Below are 13,288 nucleotides of genomic sequence, written 5' to 3' on the forward strand. Positions count from 1 at the left end.
ACCTGGAATGATAATCAGAGGGGGTGACAAAACCAAAACCGGAAGGGATGCACCCCTGGTCAAGATGTCTGTTAATCTGAGCAATGAAGTAACTAGGGGAAGATGAAAAGATCTCCTAAAGGCATGAAGTTACAGATTTGACATGACTTTTATTTCTTAACGGCCACCGCCAAAGTTTGGGTCTTCCAGGCAGCCTTTTTGAGTTCTATCCACAGATTGTCAACGATGTTTAGGTCAGGAGATTGTTAAGGCCATAGCAAAACCTTCTGCTTGCAACTCAGGAAGTCGTCCATTTTTTAGAAGAAATTCATTGCTTTCAACATCAGCTTTTTCACAGATGGTGCAACGTTTACGGCCAGAACTTGTTGGAATTTAATTGAATCCATCCACATTGGCCACATTACAAACCCAAAGCATGATCGATCCACACCGAGATCAAACGTTACTCGCTCCGACCACAAAGTTCTATCTTAACTTCCAAAATGCACCAGGCTCGTCAAAAGGTTCCTAAATTTCACAAGCTCAACTTTGTGGTCGGGGACACAAGTTTTTCTTCTGATGACCAGGGGTGCCTAAACGTTTGCACACCACTGTACATTCAAGCTGAACGCATGCATCGAACTTGCGCCGTGAAGACTTTTACCGGAAAATGGACCAAAAACAAACACTTACGTTGCCCACTCAAACAATCTTTCCCCTCAGGGTGTCATGGACTAAAGCTCTGTGGGACACGGTCAACAATGAAGATGTCATGTGTTTGCAGTGGCCCGCCCGCTTCTATGCTAACGGAAACGCCCGTGGACAAGTAGAGAGATATGGTCCGGTAAACCATGATGCAATGCTCTTATCCCCGGCTGCCAGCGCTCCAGTTGTTATGGTGAAGGCAGTCGTGAAGATAAAGACAGGACAACATCCCGTGGCAATTCATTCGCGTCTGACACCCCTTGAATCAAAACTCTGGGGTTGAGGAAAAGCAACTATGAGGTCACTTTCTGTCTTTCTGTGTCTGTCATTGCACTACAAAATCTCACCTATTTATTAACTCTTTGCTGAGTCTAGGTGACCAGTTTTCAGTACGTGATGCCAGCTTTTTCAGACCTTCAAAAATAAAAACGATGAAGACCAACACAACAGTGACCAAGCCAAGAGCACAAGGTTAATCTGCTTAGAAAAACAAAGTGGATGCTGTAAATCATAGAAAGCTAAAGGTAGGTAAAGTTCTGCTTCTGCCTTAAAGGCTAAAGGAAGGCATTACAGAGATTATTCAAAGACACTGCCCCAAAAAAAAAAGTCGCCACTAACAACCTTCTCAATTCAAACGCATCAAACTTTCCCAAAGAGTCTTCACACAGTTAAAGCTGTTTTAATGCCTTCATAAACTTCACTGCACAGGTCAACACCGACACGTGTGTTTTTTCATACCTGACAGTTTCAGCTACTACTGCGGCCTTCCTCAGTGTTGCTGTGACCTGTCAAGTCAGCTGATTTAAACAGTTTTTGTCCCCGTCCTCCTGCTTGTAGTAGCAGGCTGACAACGCCATTTGCAGTCTGACTTCAGAGCTGTGTCCCAGGTGTCAGAAAGTTGGTTCGCCCCCTCGTCGAGGGTCAGACACGTCACAGCAACATCAAGTGACACCTCTGAGGAAGGATGCAGTCGGAGCCGAAACTGTCACTTCATCACTTTATGCACCATATGTAAATCCAATCCTGTTGTTCTATGTCAATTGTTGTCGTCTACCATATTTTACCTCTTATTTTTATCTCATTTATTTTAATATTCTTATGCATGCCCCTAAAGCCTTATAGTTTAACGTTTATAGCTTATTTTTATCCAAACTCTGTGTTATATGTTTTTTATGTTTAATGTTGCACGCAACTTTAGAACTAAATCAGAATTGAAACATAAAAATTGTCAATGTCCTGAGTAATTTCAGTTTTACCGTCATCCCTATACGTAATTCTAATGCTGTACGGTCAGGACTTGAGTCTCTTTTGCTTATACTGTAAGAAGCAATAAAGACACAACTGTTTGACACCACACACTGGGGTCTGCGTTGGGGATCCAAGATGTACCCTCTGTCACTACAAATTGTGTGTTTTTTGTCAACCTCTTTATCTTATTGCCCCATTCTTTCATACAAAATGCCTCGGCCCTTGTCCCCATTCGGGGCCGGTGTTTGCCGAGAAGACCGTAAAAGCCGCGCCAGCAGCTGTACAAACACCAGTGACCCCCCGCTGCCAATGTACCAAAGGCGCCCCCCCTAATGTTCAATCACTTCAATATTATGGCAACGGAGCGGCTACAATGTGGTCGCCATGGCACCGAGGGGAGGAGGGACGAGAGGTGTCGGAACAGGGGCAAAGCAAGGTGCAACACCGAGGAAGCAAGTGGAAAGGTTGTTCACAAAAATGATGGAAAGGTGATGAAAAAAGAGGATGAGATGGAAGACGGCGAGGGGGAAGAGCTCATTGTGGGAGGGCAAAATGTCAAAATTCATAAATGATGCATTTCCTTTCAATATCGTACATTCTTGTTTATGAATGTCGGCCCTATCGTTTCTACAGAGGTCTTTAGGCACGGTAGTTATTGAGTGGATACTGTAGCATGGTGCGACCTCTGTGAGGGGGCATTGAGCTGATGTGTCGTGCTGCTCCTTCACATGTAATTGGAGTCGAAGCTCACGTCCTAGTGACTCTGCGGCTTCAGGCAACAGCAGCTGCACCCTGTTGCATTGTACTGTGAGATTGGTTCATTTCAACTGAATTTTATACTGCTTTCTGCCTCCTTTACAGCATAGTCACAGCAAACATTCAACACACAGCACATTTAAGCACTTACCTTAAGGCAAGACACAGCAAGTGTAAACATACATCACAACTCCAGGATCAATTGTTTGGCAGGTTTCCACTGCTGACGAACCCTCTTAACCTACTAAACAATTGATCCTGGAGCGATGTAGAGACCACCGTGATTGAAAGTAAAGTCGCCATGCTGACCACTCATACAGCCGCTGGGTCATTACAAGATATCTCAGTGTGATGTTTGTTTTAAGGTGTTTGGCACCTTCAGATTTTGTCCTGAAATTACCAAATGTTCGCTGCATTCCGCTGCCATGTCCATTCACAACAGCGATCATGTCTGACATGGTTGTAAAGCTGTAAATCTCCTTAACAATGCTACGTCAAACAAACGTTGGCATGTCCTTTGTGGAACATATCAACCGAAATAGACGAAAGTCCGTGGGGGGATCTTTGGCCAACAGCACACATGCTACAAAACTTTAGAGCGTGTTTTCATTATACTCTTGCAACAACATCTCCACTTTAGTAGCGCCTACAGACACCAAACTTTCCGGTCTTTACTTAATAATATTTTCGACGGTTCCAGAGGGACTTTTCAAGATCTAATTCCTGGAGCAATTGAGTTTTCAAACCTAATAACTAACTTATTCAAAAGCTAAACAAGATTTCAAGATCTCTCCTCTAAAGAAAATCTATGTAAAATATGTCAGCAAAATAAAACCATAAATTCTATCCACTATTCCGGATTTTGTGTTAAAAATATAGGCAACTTTGACACATAAAATGTAATGATTTTATACAACAAAATAATCGAATTCGAATTCTTTAATCACTTATTAGACCTTGATTAGTTGTCAGTGGAAAAGAAATAAATAAAATGATTTTAAGATGAACATGATCTGTGTATCCTTACCAGTAGCGGCATAGCGAGGTCAGCGAAATAAACAAAGGCAGCTCCCAGGGCGAAACCCACCGCCACCGGGACGAAGGCGAACTGGCCGTATTTCCCTGAGTCCTCGGCCATGTCGATCGCCGGAGCCAGCAGCGACCAGTACGAGGCAGCCAGCATCACCTGACAAACACAAGACGGAAAAGTTATGTCATGAGAACCGATGCTATAGAGCAGAATGCAGAGGCAGCATAGATACCTCCTCCAGCCACAAGGGGTCAGTACAGAAAATAGCATTTCTGTGTCAATTTTAGCACGACCTCGAGAAAAAAGGCCTTGCTGAATTATCGACGCAAAACGTGCCCAAATTAGATGCAAACCAAGATCAAACTACCATAAACCGCTACTGATTCATTTTGTGGTTAAAAAAATGGCGTACATATTCAGAATTACTTAGATTTGTTTCGGCTGCAGTAAATGAGTTTGTCACCCGGTGTTAGGATGAAAATGTTGTGTTGATTGTAATTTTACTTTGCTGCGGCCGATGTTTAGGATGATCAATCATATGTGAGAGAAACCTTTTAAAGATTACCTTTGATCAGTGAATGTACAAATCATACAGCGGGTGACGTCATTCAGATACTGCGCTATTCGACAATGAACTGATACAAGTTATGTGTTATGTGTGTATTGTCTGCCTAAAAGAGATCGTGTGGAAAAACGTATAACAGGTAAAAAGTACACATTTGTCATAACCATGCTTTATTGTGTTCTTGGTAGCTCTCCCATATGCCATTGTAACAAAACAGAACATGTTAGACCAAAGAGCCTCCACTTAAGCCTCCACAAGAGAGACTACTTTTTATGTAGTTATACCACTCACGTTGCTTTCAAAGAGTTTGGATATTCAATATTCAAAGCATGTGATCTTACTTTACTATTCAAGCGCAGAGCTGTCTTAATGCACTTTTGCACAATGTAACTTCAAATAAAAAAGGAACACTCTAGTTTCTGTTAGCCTGTTCAATTTGCTATTCACAGCAGTCTCTCACTGGAAGACGGGGGAAAATCTTTAGAAGGAAACCAACTCTGGCGCTTTTAGCAGTAGCCCACTGCTGTAAAATTACACAGGGGTGAGAATGAATAACGTCAAATGAGTTACTTTAGAGAGCAGTCAAAAAATGCTTTGAACTAACTTTTGATACATGATAAAGAATAGAAGACCCCAACAGCCTGGAATCTGGACAATCTCTAAAAAACGAAGGTGAAATGAGGACTATCACATTGCCCACCAAAATATCATTGGCTTCTACAAAACTAAAGGACAGATTAGAAACCCTCCGGCTGCCGAGCTTCTAGCAGTAACCCCAAGCTGTGTGCGAAACAGCTTCAAACTCTTTTAACAACCCCAGGCAACAGGAATCTGGCAAAGTCGACAGGAAGAAGACTTTCAGACACACGCGGAGCTTGTGTACATGTAAAAGGACATGTCAGGATGAGAGCGAACAGAAAAGCGAGACAGCACTTTTTCTTGGAAGGTGGAGCTAGTTTGTGCGCGCTTTTTACTCTTTCAAGAAAGAAACTCAATCAGTGCAATGCAATCCTGGAAAAAAGACAGTTTGGTACTATCAATTAACAATTTGGAATGACTCCTGTTTATAATTTCACTGGTGAAGACGACGGACTCTTTTAGTGACATTTGTGAAAACCATAATCGCTTTTCTTTTTCTTTGGTCATTCTTTTTAAATATGTAAAAGCAAACCACCGTTTCTTGGCATCGGCATGTTGTGAACCAGCAGCTCCTTAGTGCTTCTTGTTGTCGGCAAAAGCAAAACCCGCCCACTCACGGCCAAAGCTGGTGCGGACTCTAATGAATCAGAGGTTCACACAAAATGAAATTGCGGTAATCCAGCTTGCAGTGCAAAGGAAGCACACTGCAAATTAACAAATATGTCACAATGCTTTCCGTTGTAAACATTCTCCATATTGGCCCCTCCCTTGAGATTTCCGAGGTTAAAAAGGTCATTGGGCTTCTAATTAACTCATAGGTAATTGTAGCGCAGCAAACGTGTTTTTGACCAAACTGTGGACAAAAACACAACAGAGTCCAAAGGCAGAAGCCACAATTACTGGCAAGACAAAGCGTAGCCCTGACAGCATAATGCTGGGCCGTATACGTACAAAAAGGTACAATTTGCTTTTGGCGCTCTATGGCGTCACATTTTCCAATATTTCATTGGCCTTCATCTTCGTTTACAGCACGCAGTCGCTGCGGCATTGTTACGATAAGCTTCTGCAATTTCACAAGACTTCTTTCCGGCCAGAGTTTCATTGATTTTTCACTAACATCTTATTGTTGGGCACATCCGAAGATTCTCAATGGAGTTATGGTCTGGATTCTGTGAAAATGCCGTTTCATGCCGTTTCATGCTCTCTGAACTGCACCATTTTGAGCCCAATGAATCCGGGCACTGTCATCTTTAAATAGGGCTGGGCAACTTATGGGAATTTAATCTAATTGTTCTCTCAACTTTGGACAATCTCAATCATCATCACAGGACTTTTAATTATCATTACAGCCAATTCTCAAATTGAATGGAATATTGTAATCAAAAATAATGATACTGTCCAAGTCCTATCGTAGAATATGCTTGTGTCATTAGAGAACAAAAATAATGGTAGTAAGTAGTGAGCTCATTCTTTGGCAAAATAATACTGCTGAACCTTTTTATACTGATGCACCTCGTACAAAAGCTCCAGACAGCTGTGATTTGGAATTAACATCAAATGAATAAAAAACATAGATTCACCAATCAGCGTTTTGGATGATGCAATGCATTGAAATAGAGTTTGCTTATAACTCATCTATAAATTACAATGTTCTTGGTGCCCCCAGCCATGCAAATACCCCTTCCTTAAATGGAGCCTTCCTTTCCAGCAGAAGAAAATGCCAGAGGTCTTCCACAGCTCTGCCAGAGCTATAGGATGCCACATGGGAAGCAACTGTTGAGTGTGTTGATTATTAGTAGAATTCAGCCATTCTTCAACACAATCAGGAGTGACATATAATCAGTGCCCGTTGTACGCAGCGGCGACACAGATGGATGAGCTGGAAGAAGCTCGACTTCAGAGTCACACACATCCCTGACGCAGATGCAGTTCATTCAGCCCATTGGCAACTGGTTTGCTTCCACTTGCTGAATGTGCTGTCCAAAATTTGGTGGGAATATCATTTATAATACTAACTACCAACAGGGGTGGACTGGGGCTCAAAAACAGTATTGTTCCAATTTAGCAGCACGTTGAAATTTAGATGTCATTTCTGCATCCTGGTGCATTTAAAAGGTAACAAATCTTTTCAGCTGGTCTTCATTGTGTCTGCGCGAAAGAAGGTGGGTCTGGCCACACACGGTAAACAAGTTGCTGCATCACTCGCTGCACCACAATGTTGTTTGTTCAATTAACATTAACATTAGCCAAAACTAATCATGGATGAAGTAGTCAAGGATTTTGCCTCGCATTCTCCGCGTGAGTTTATATTCACTTCATATTTTTTGAATCGGACTACTGCTGTTGTCACGTCCGCTAAATGCTAATTGGTTTATTTCACTGACAAATCTGTGCGCGTTAGGCCCGGCTTTCTTTTATTTATTTATTTATTTATTTATTTATTTGACGGGGAGACACTCGTCTCCGTGGAGATGTGACTAAGACGTGACTAAGTCAGCAGAATTTGAGATTTAAACAGGTTAGGTTTTCATCCAGATCCATTCTTTGATCACCCATTGCAGAAATAGCATAATCTGCATTGAGCTGGTCATTAGGACCATGTTTTGTACTGATGGCAAAAGTATAGTGTGCCTTTAAGGAACATTTCTGTAAAAGCACCGGAATTAGCCACAAGGCTGTTTTCCCTGGACAGATGTACATAGTCTCCCTAAGACAATAAAACATGCAAGGTCAGAGCAATGAAATACAAGGTGGGTCACTACAACAAGACAGATAAATAAATACAATACAAAACAGTGCAAACAATAAACGAGTCATGTGTTATTGGACATGCTGTGGCGCATTTGCCCAGCTGTGCCCTCGCAGAGTGGGTTGTCTATTTCTATGCTAATGTTCCAAGTGCACTGTAAAGCATCAGCCCAGCGGCCGTCAGAGCCACCAGCCATTCTGTGTTCCTCCAGAATCCGCCCCGACAACAAATGTAACTCTGTAAATGCTATTGAAGGTCACATATTATGCTTTATTCAGGTTTTTCGAGCTACTTAAGGACCCATTGGCTTTGATGTTTTTGTACTATAACTTAGAATAATGTTTGTATCGAGGAAATATGATCAAAGACAGCACAATATATCCACTTTGCCACGAACAGGATAACAGCAAATGTTTGAGTTTTGAGCGCGGAAAAGAAAGCGGACTGAATATCACACCAAGTGTATGTGTTTTCTTTTTTTTTGACAGGTTTGGAAATGATGGAGTGATCCCTGGTTGTACAAATTCACACATCAAGAAAAGTCCTTCACCTTGCATTACCACTGTCAAAGGTTAAAAAGGATTAAGGCAAAGTGAAATCATGAAAATAATTAATGTAGGAATATATGTATAAAAGTAAGGTTACTTGAGAAACTATAGAAACATAAGTATATTTCACTAGGTTTGGATCGAGCTTTAAGCAAACCATCCAGCCAAGAAGCCAAGAACTGTTGGAATATCGAACGCTTTAAAAATATGCCACGCCATAAATCATTCACCAGGAGCTCACATTGATAAGCACATGGCTCTTATGCCCCAGCATGTCGAGTGTTTCCTTAATTAGGCAGTTCATTGAGTGGCCCAAATGCTTAGAGGTGTGTGAAATTATCGGCACATCAAACGCATTTGTATTCAAACCTGAAGCGCACATGCCTGAGAATGCTTAAACTAGCGTAAAAGGCAGCTATACAGGAAAAAAAAAAAATCTTTTAGACTAAATGGTTTTGGAACGACTCTTGTGCATGTGCGTTTTCTCCACAGAGGGGGGAAAAAATGTCCTTATCTTAAAATCTCTAAAAAGGAATTTTGGAAATAATTGTGATGATTGTGGTATAGTACAACAAAAAGTCACCAGTCACAACTGACTTGCAAACTAGTAGACTCATTTATTCAATTCCACAATGTTTAGTTAAGTATTGGAGACATGGATAATCCCTCTGTATCCATGGATCTTAAAGGCTTCTCCAAACAGCGCAAGTGCTGCCATGATCTTCTTCCAGCTCTTGTGGGAATTTTCCAATCAATCACGGGTTTATCGCTAAGAACTGCGGCTTTTCGAGGCACTGGGTTATTGGTCAGCTCACCTTTCCTCCCGGGACTGCACGAGCCATTCCATGGAGTAAGTGGCTGATGCGGAGATAGTGCAGATAAACTGGGATTATGGGCCATATAACATGGGACGCCTGGAAAGTGTTAAGAGACCGTTTGGAATTCTGCAAAGACATATATCCACTCAAGTATAGCCCTCCAGTCTTGCTACGAGGGATATGAATTACTCTTAAATGTAGTGGCGGCTTTCTCTGAATGTAAATATATAGATTTCCAGTTGGAGATGCATGGCTTTAGGCTGATATGCACAGTTCAACCCACAGTGGGCTGGAAAAATTATCAATACTACAACACACAGGAGGCAGCAAAAATCCAGGGGACTCTGCAGGCCACGAAGTGAACAATGGGGACAAATACTGCTTTTTGAAGGGGTTAATCAAATTATTAGTACCAAGCCAAAGGGAACAAGCCGAAGGGAAAGAGCAATGAACAACATAGCAAATATTATGCCAACGGTGACTTATTCTTCGTGACACAATAAGTCCTCTCCACTCTGCTGCTAGAAAACTGTAGACATATTCTTTGCCAACTTTAAAACTTAGACTCAAACTTCTTCATGAGACATGCATACCAAAACACTTCACAGAACAGGAAAAACTCCTGTACAATTGAGAGCTTATAGAAACAATCGATATCATCCAAATGTAGTATACAGTGGCAGCTTTGCAATCAAGGTGTAATGCCTTGGTTGCTATATGAGAATAATGTCGGTGTTCCAAGGACTCTCACGTCAGGGCTAGAATCTAGGTAATAGATCACAGTAGTAGGTCCATTGCTATATAAGGCATTACATCTACGCAAACATACACACATTTATACAGTGGGTTGCATAAGTATCGGCCCCCCTTTAACTTTTCGACATTTTGCTACGCTATGGACCATAAACATGAATATGTTTAGTTGAAATGTTATGGAAAGACTATGGCATGCAAACTTCTATGTACAGTTTCCCCGACCTGACCTGTAGCTCTCTGTGGTCAGTGCTGTCCTTGTTCGGTCAGTAAGTTTAGGAGGACGGCCGGGTCTTGGTAGGTTTGCAGTGATGTCAGACTCTTTCCATTCCTGGATGGTATATTTAACTGTACTTTGAGAACTGTTCAAAGCTTTGGAAATCTTTTTTTTTAACCTAACCCAGCTTCATACTTCTCAGTAAGTTTATCCCGAACCTGTCTGGTGTGTTCTTGAACTCCATGATGCTTCTGCTCCACAATAGTCTCTAACAGACCTCTGAGACCATCGCAGAGCAGCTGTATTTGAACTGATATTAGTCTATTTAGTCATTGGGTCAACATGTGATCATTCAGAAATCATCAGGAAACTTCTGAAGGCAATTGGTTACACTAAAAGGAAAGGGGGCCTATAGTTTTGCATATCACACAAATAATTCAAAATCATGTATCAATTTCATTTCGCTTCACGATTGTGTCACTTAGTGTGTGTCTTTCACATAAAATGTAAGTTCATGGTCCATAGCGTGGCAAAATGTCCAAAAGGGGGGGCCATACTTGTGCAACCCACTGTAAACTTGAAGAATGGAATTCATAAATGCATACTGTCCCAGACCATTGATCTTCATTAAACATGGACAATACCAACATTTCTGCAGAAACTGAAGCCTAACCGGAAACACTGCATATAATACGGGGACAGTCTGTCTGCAAAGATTAAGTTACAAAAAATGCAATATCCACTTTACAAAAAAAAACTTTCAAATTGCTGCAATGTTGCCGTACCGCTCTGCCTAATTCTTTTGTGGAATTGTACAAACTGACAAGTATTGAGACGGAAAATTTCTGGTTTATGCTTTCAGTTCAAGATTCAGTTCACTGTGCTCAATTTAACCATATCCAGGAGCATGAATATTTGAGAGGCGACTGAAGTATGAACAGCTTAACTAAAATATGAATTACCAACATTTCAGGACAGGCTTCCAGGGACCTAAATTGCACAGTTTACAAGTTTCAAACACACAATGACCAATTGGAGACAGAATATTTGGATGTCTGCAAACTCAGGATATCTGCCTGAATATTAATAACAGCAGATTTGCAAAGTCATCGTTTTTATTGTGCCGCTCTAAATTAATTGTACAAATACAGATGACAAAGCATGGTCCATATTGGTATTCATTGGAAGTATTACAATGGATGCCTCCAACAAACCAACAGTGTGCAAGCATGCAAAGACTGTTCAGCCCTCCGGACGTCATTGTTTCATTCCACTCAAAAAACACGCAATTATGGCAACAGCGGATGGTAACCGGTGCCCATGTGGACGCATTTCAAGACTTCCAACCGCACTCCCATCCAAAAACCACTTCTGAACAATGTGACTCTTTCACATTTTAAATTTTTGGCTCCAGTCGCAGGCCAATGATTAGCACACCGAAGCTGAAAATACAAATGCAAGACTCCATCTTCTGTGTGACGAGGGTACAATTAGAAAGTCAAAAACTGGCAGCGTAACTGTCCACTTGTCCGCAGTGGTTCTCAAACTGTTCACACCAAGCACTAGAATTTAGCACCAAATGCCATCAAAACCCAGTCTTAAATAGCAAGATAACGGGTCAAAACCAAGTACCAATCGGGCAGAAGGCCTAGTATAGGGGTGGCGAACACTCTTGTACCACTGTATCAGTCCAGTGTTCGTATCTCTCTACATTTCGAGGCGGTGTGCAAAAGGTGCAGCAGCCTCACTCAAAGCAAGACGCAGGTTAAACAACGGTCAGGCAGGTCATGGCACCGAGAAAAGCTTCAAGCATGTGGCGCAAGCGTGAAGCGTCATTGACTTATTTTTCACATGTGCTGTAACTGTAATGAATGCAACATTAAACAGAATCTCAAACGTCCTCCAGAGGCTCCTGATTAAAGTTTGTGAACTTTGTGCAGCCGAGTCTTTTTATATCTGCCAACACATTAGTTTATTTGGTTTTATCATGTTCTTGAGAAATTATTGTAATAAAAGATCTAATTTGGTCTATTTAATTAAAGCCAAATGCTAAATGGATGCTAGGAAATATTTTAACCTGGGAGACGATTTTCAGCATCACCTACCTAATAATGAACGCTTCCGTGAGGGCCACACCTCCACCTCAGCCATCCACGCAGAGCCGCACCTCCGTGGCAGCCAATCATCGCCCTCGGTCCCGCTTTTAAGCCCCAGCAATCATGGTTTGTTCGCTTCCCAGCTGCACTGCGACCCGCCTCCACCTCATCTCCGCTTCTTCCATCCACGGCTTCTACCTGCTGCATCTTCACGGGTCTTCCATACCACCACCAGTGTCCAGGCTCCGGGGGAAGACATCCCTAACTCCAAGCTGTCCAACCATCTAGGTCTACCGCCGTGGTCTGATCGCTGAAAACTAATGTTCTTCCTAATTGCTGCTTTTGTCTGTCTGAATCTATCCAGGTTGAACTATTTACTGCACTGGAAAGTCACTACAGTGCATTAATTCAGACAAAACAAGGTTAAAACTGACCTTAACCTTAAGAAACAAAAGTCATAAGAGCGCCATAACCTTGCAAATACCACCTTTATGGCAAATGTCAGTAAAAGGCCAATATGCTAATTTCACCGCCAAGAAACTATTGAAAAAACATTGAAATACAGCTAAAAATCCATCAATATCACTAACAGTCCACTGACACAGCCCATGCCTTTCTCCCACAGAAGTCTTCAGACTCCACAACTGAAACGCCACCAACTGCTTTCACTTGTAAAGCCTATTCAAATGTCTTGGGCAGTGAAAGATTGTCTGGATCACGGCTAGTAAAATGTGACTTTTATTTGAAACGTTCCGCCTGATAAATTACACAAACACCGAATTGGCTGCGAGCGGCGCGCATTAACGTCACTGGCCGTAGCGTCGCTCTCTCACATTACTTACCGTGTTGTTGCATAAAACAGGCCAAGGGGACGGGGGCCGGAGTGAGTCTATTGTTGCGTTGCTTTTGGCCGGCATGCCTTCCATCTGCCCGCTGGACGGAGGCTGAGAGAGCAGATGTACGGGTGTAATAATAACCGGCAATCCGACGGCGCCTACCTCCCTCGCGCATGAGCTCGCCGGAGATTTGAAGGTACAGGGTTATGCGGCGGTGCTGCTGCGAGACAGACCATCGCAGCTTGAGTTTGCGCATTATGACGACCAGAAGAGGACAGGTCAATTTCACCAAAATAAACAGTCCAGCTGAATCCATCATTAGGGGTTTTGCTCGTTCTTTGTGGTCTGT

General features: G+C 42.2%; 1 protein-coding gene across 1 annotated transcript in view; it reads right to left on the reverse strand.

Annotated features, from left to right (window-relative positions):
- slc39a11 (solute carrier family 39, member 11) overlaps positions 1–13,288 on the reverse strand; it is an 88,150-nt gene that overhangs the window by 68,952 nt on the left and 5,910 nt on the right. Inside the window, exon 4 of the mRNA XM_079577994.1 lies at positions 3,716–3,874. Within this exon, the coding sequence (XP_079434120.1) occupies positions 3,716–3,874 (159 nt within the window). The remainder of the gene's footprint in view (positions 1–3,715; positions 3,875–13,288) is intronic.

The sequence above is a fragment of the Gobius niger genome (genome assembly GCF_951799975.1).
Source record: "Gobius niger genome assembly, chromosome: 19".
Taxonomy (NCBI): Eukaryota; Metazoa; Chordata; class Actinopteri; order Gobiiformes; family Gobiidae; genus Gobius; species Gobius niger.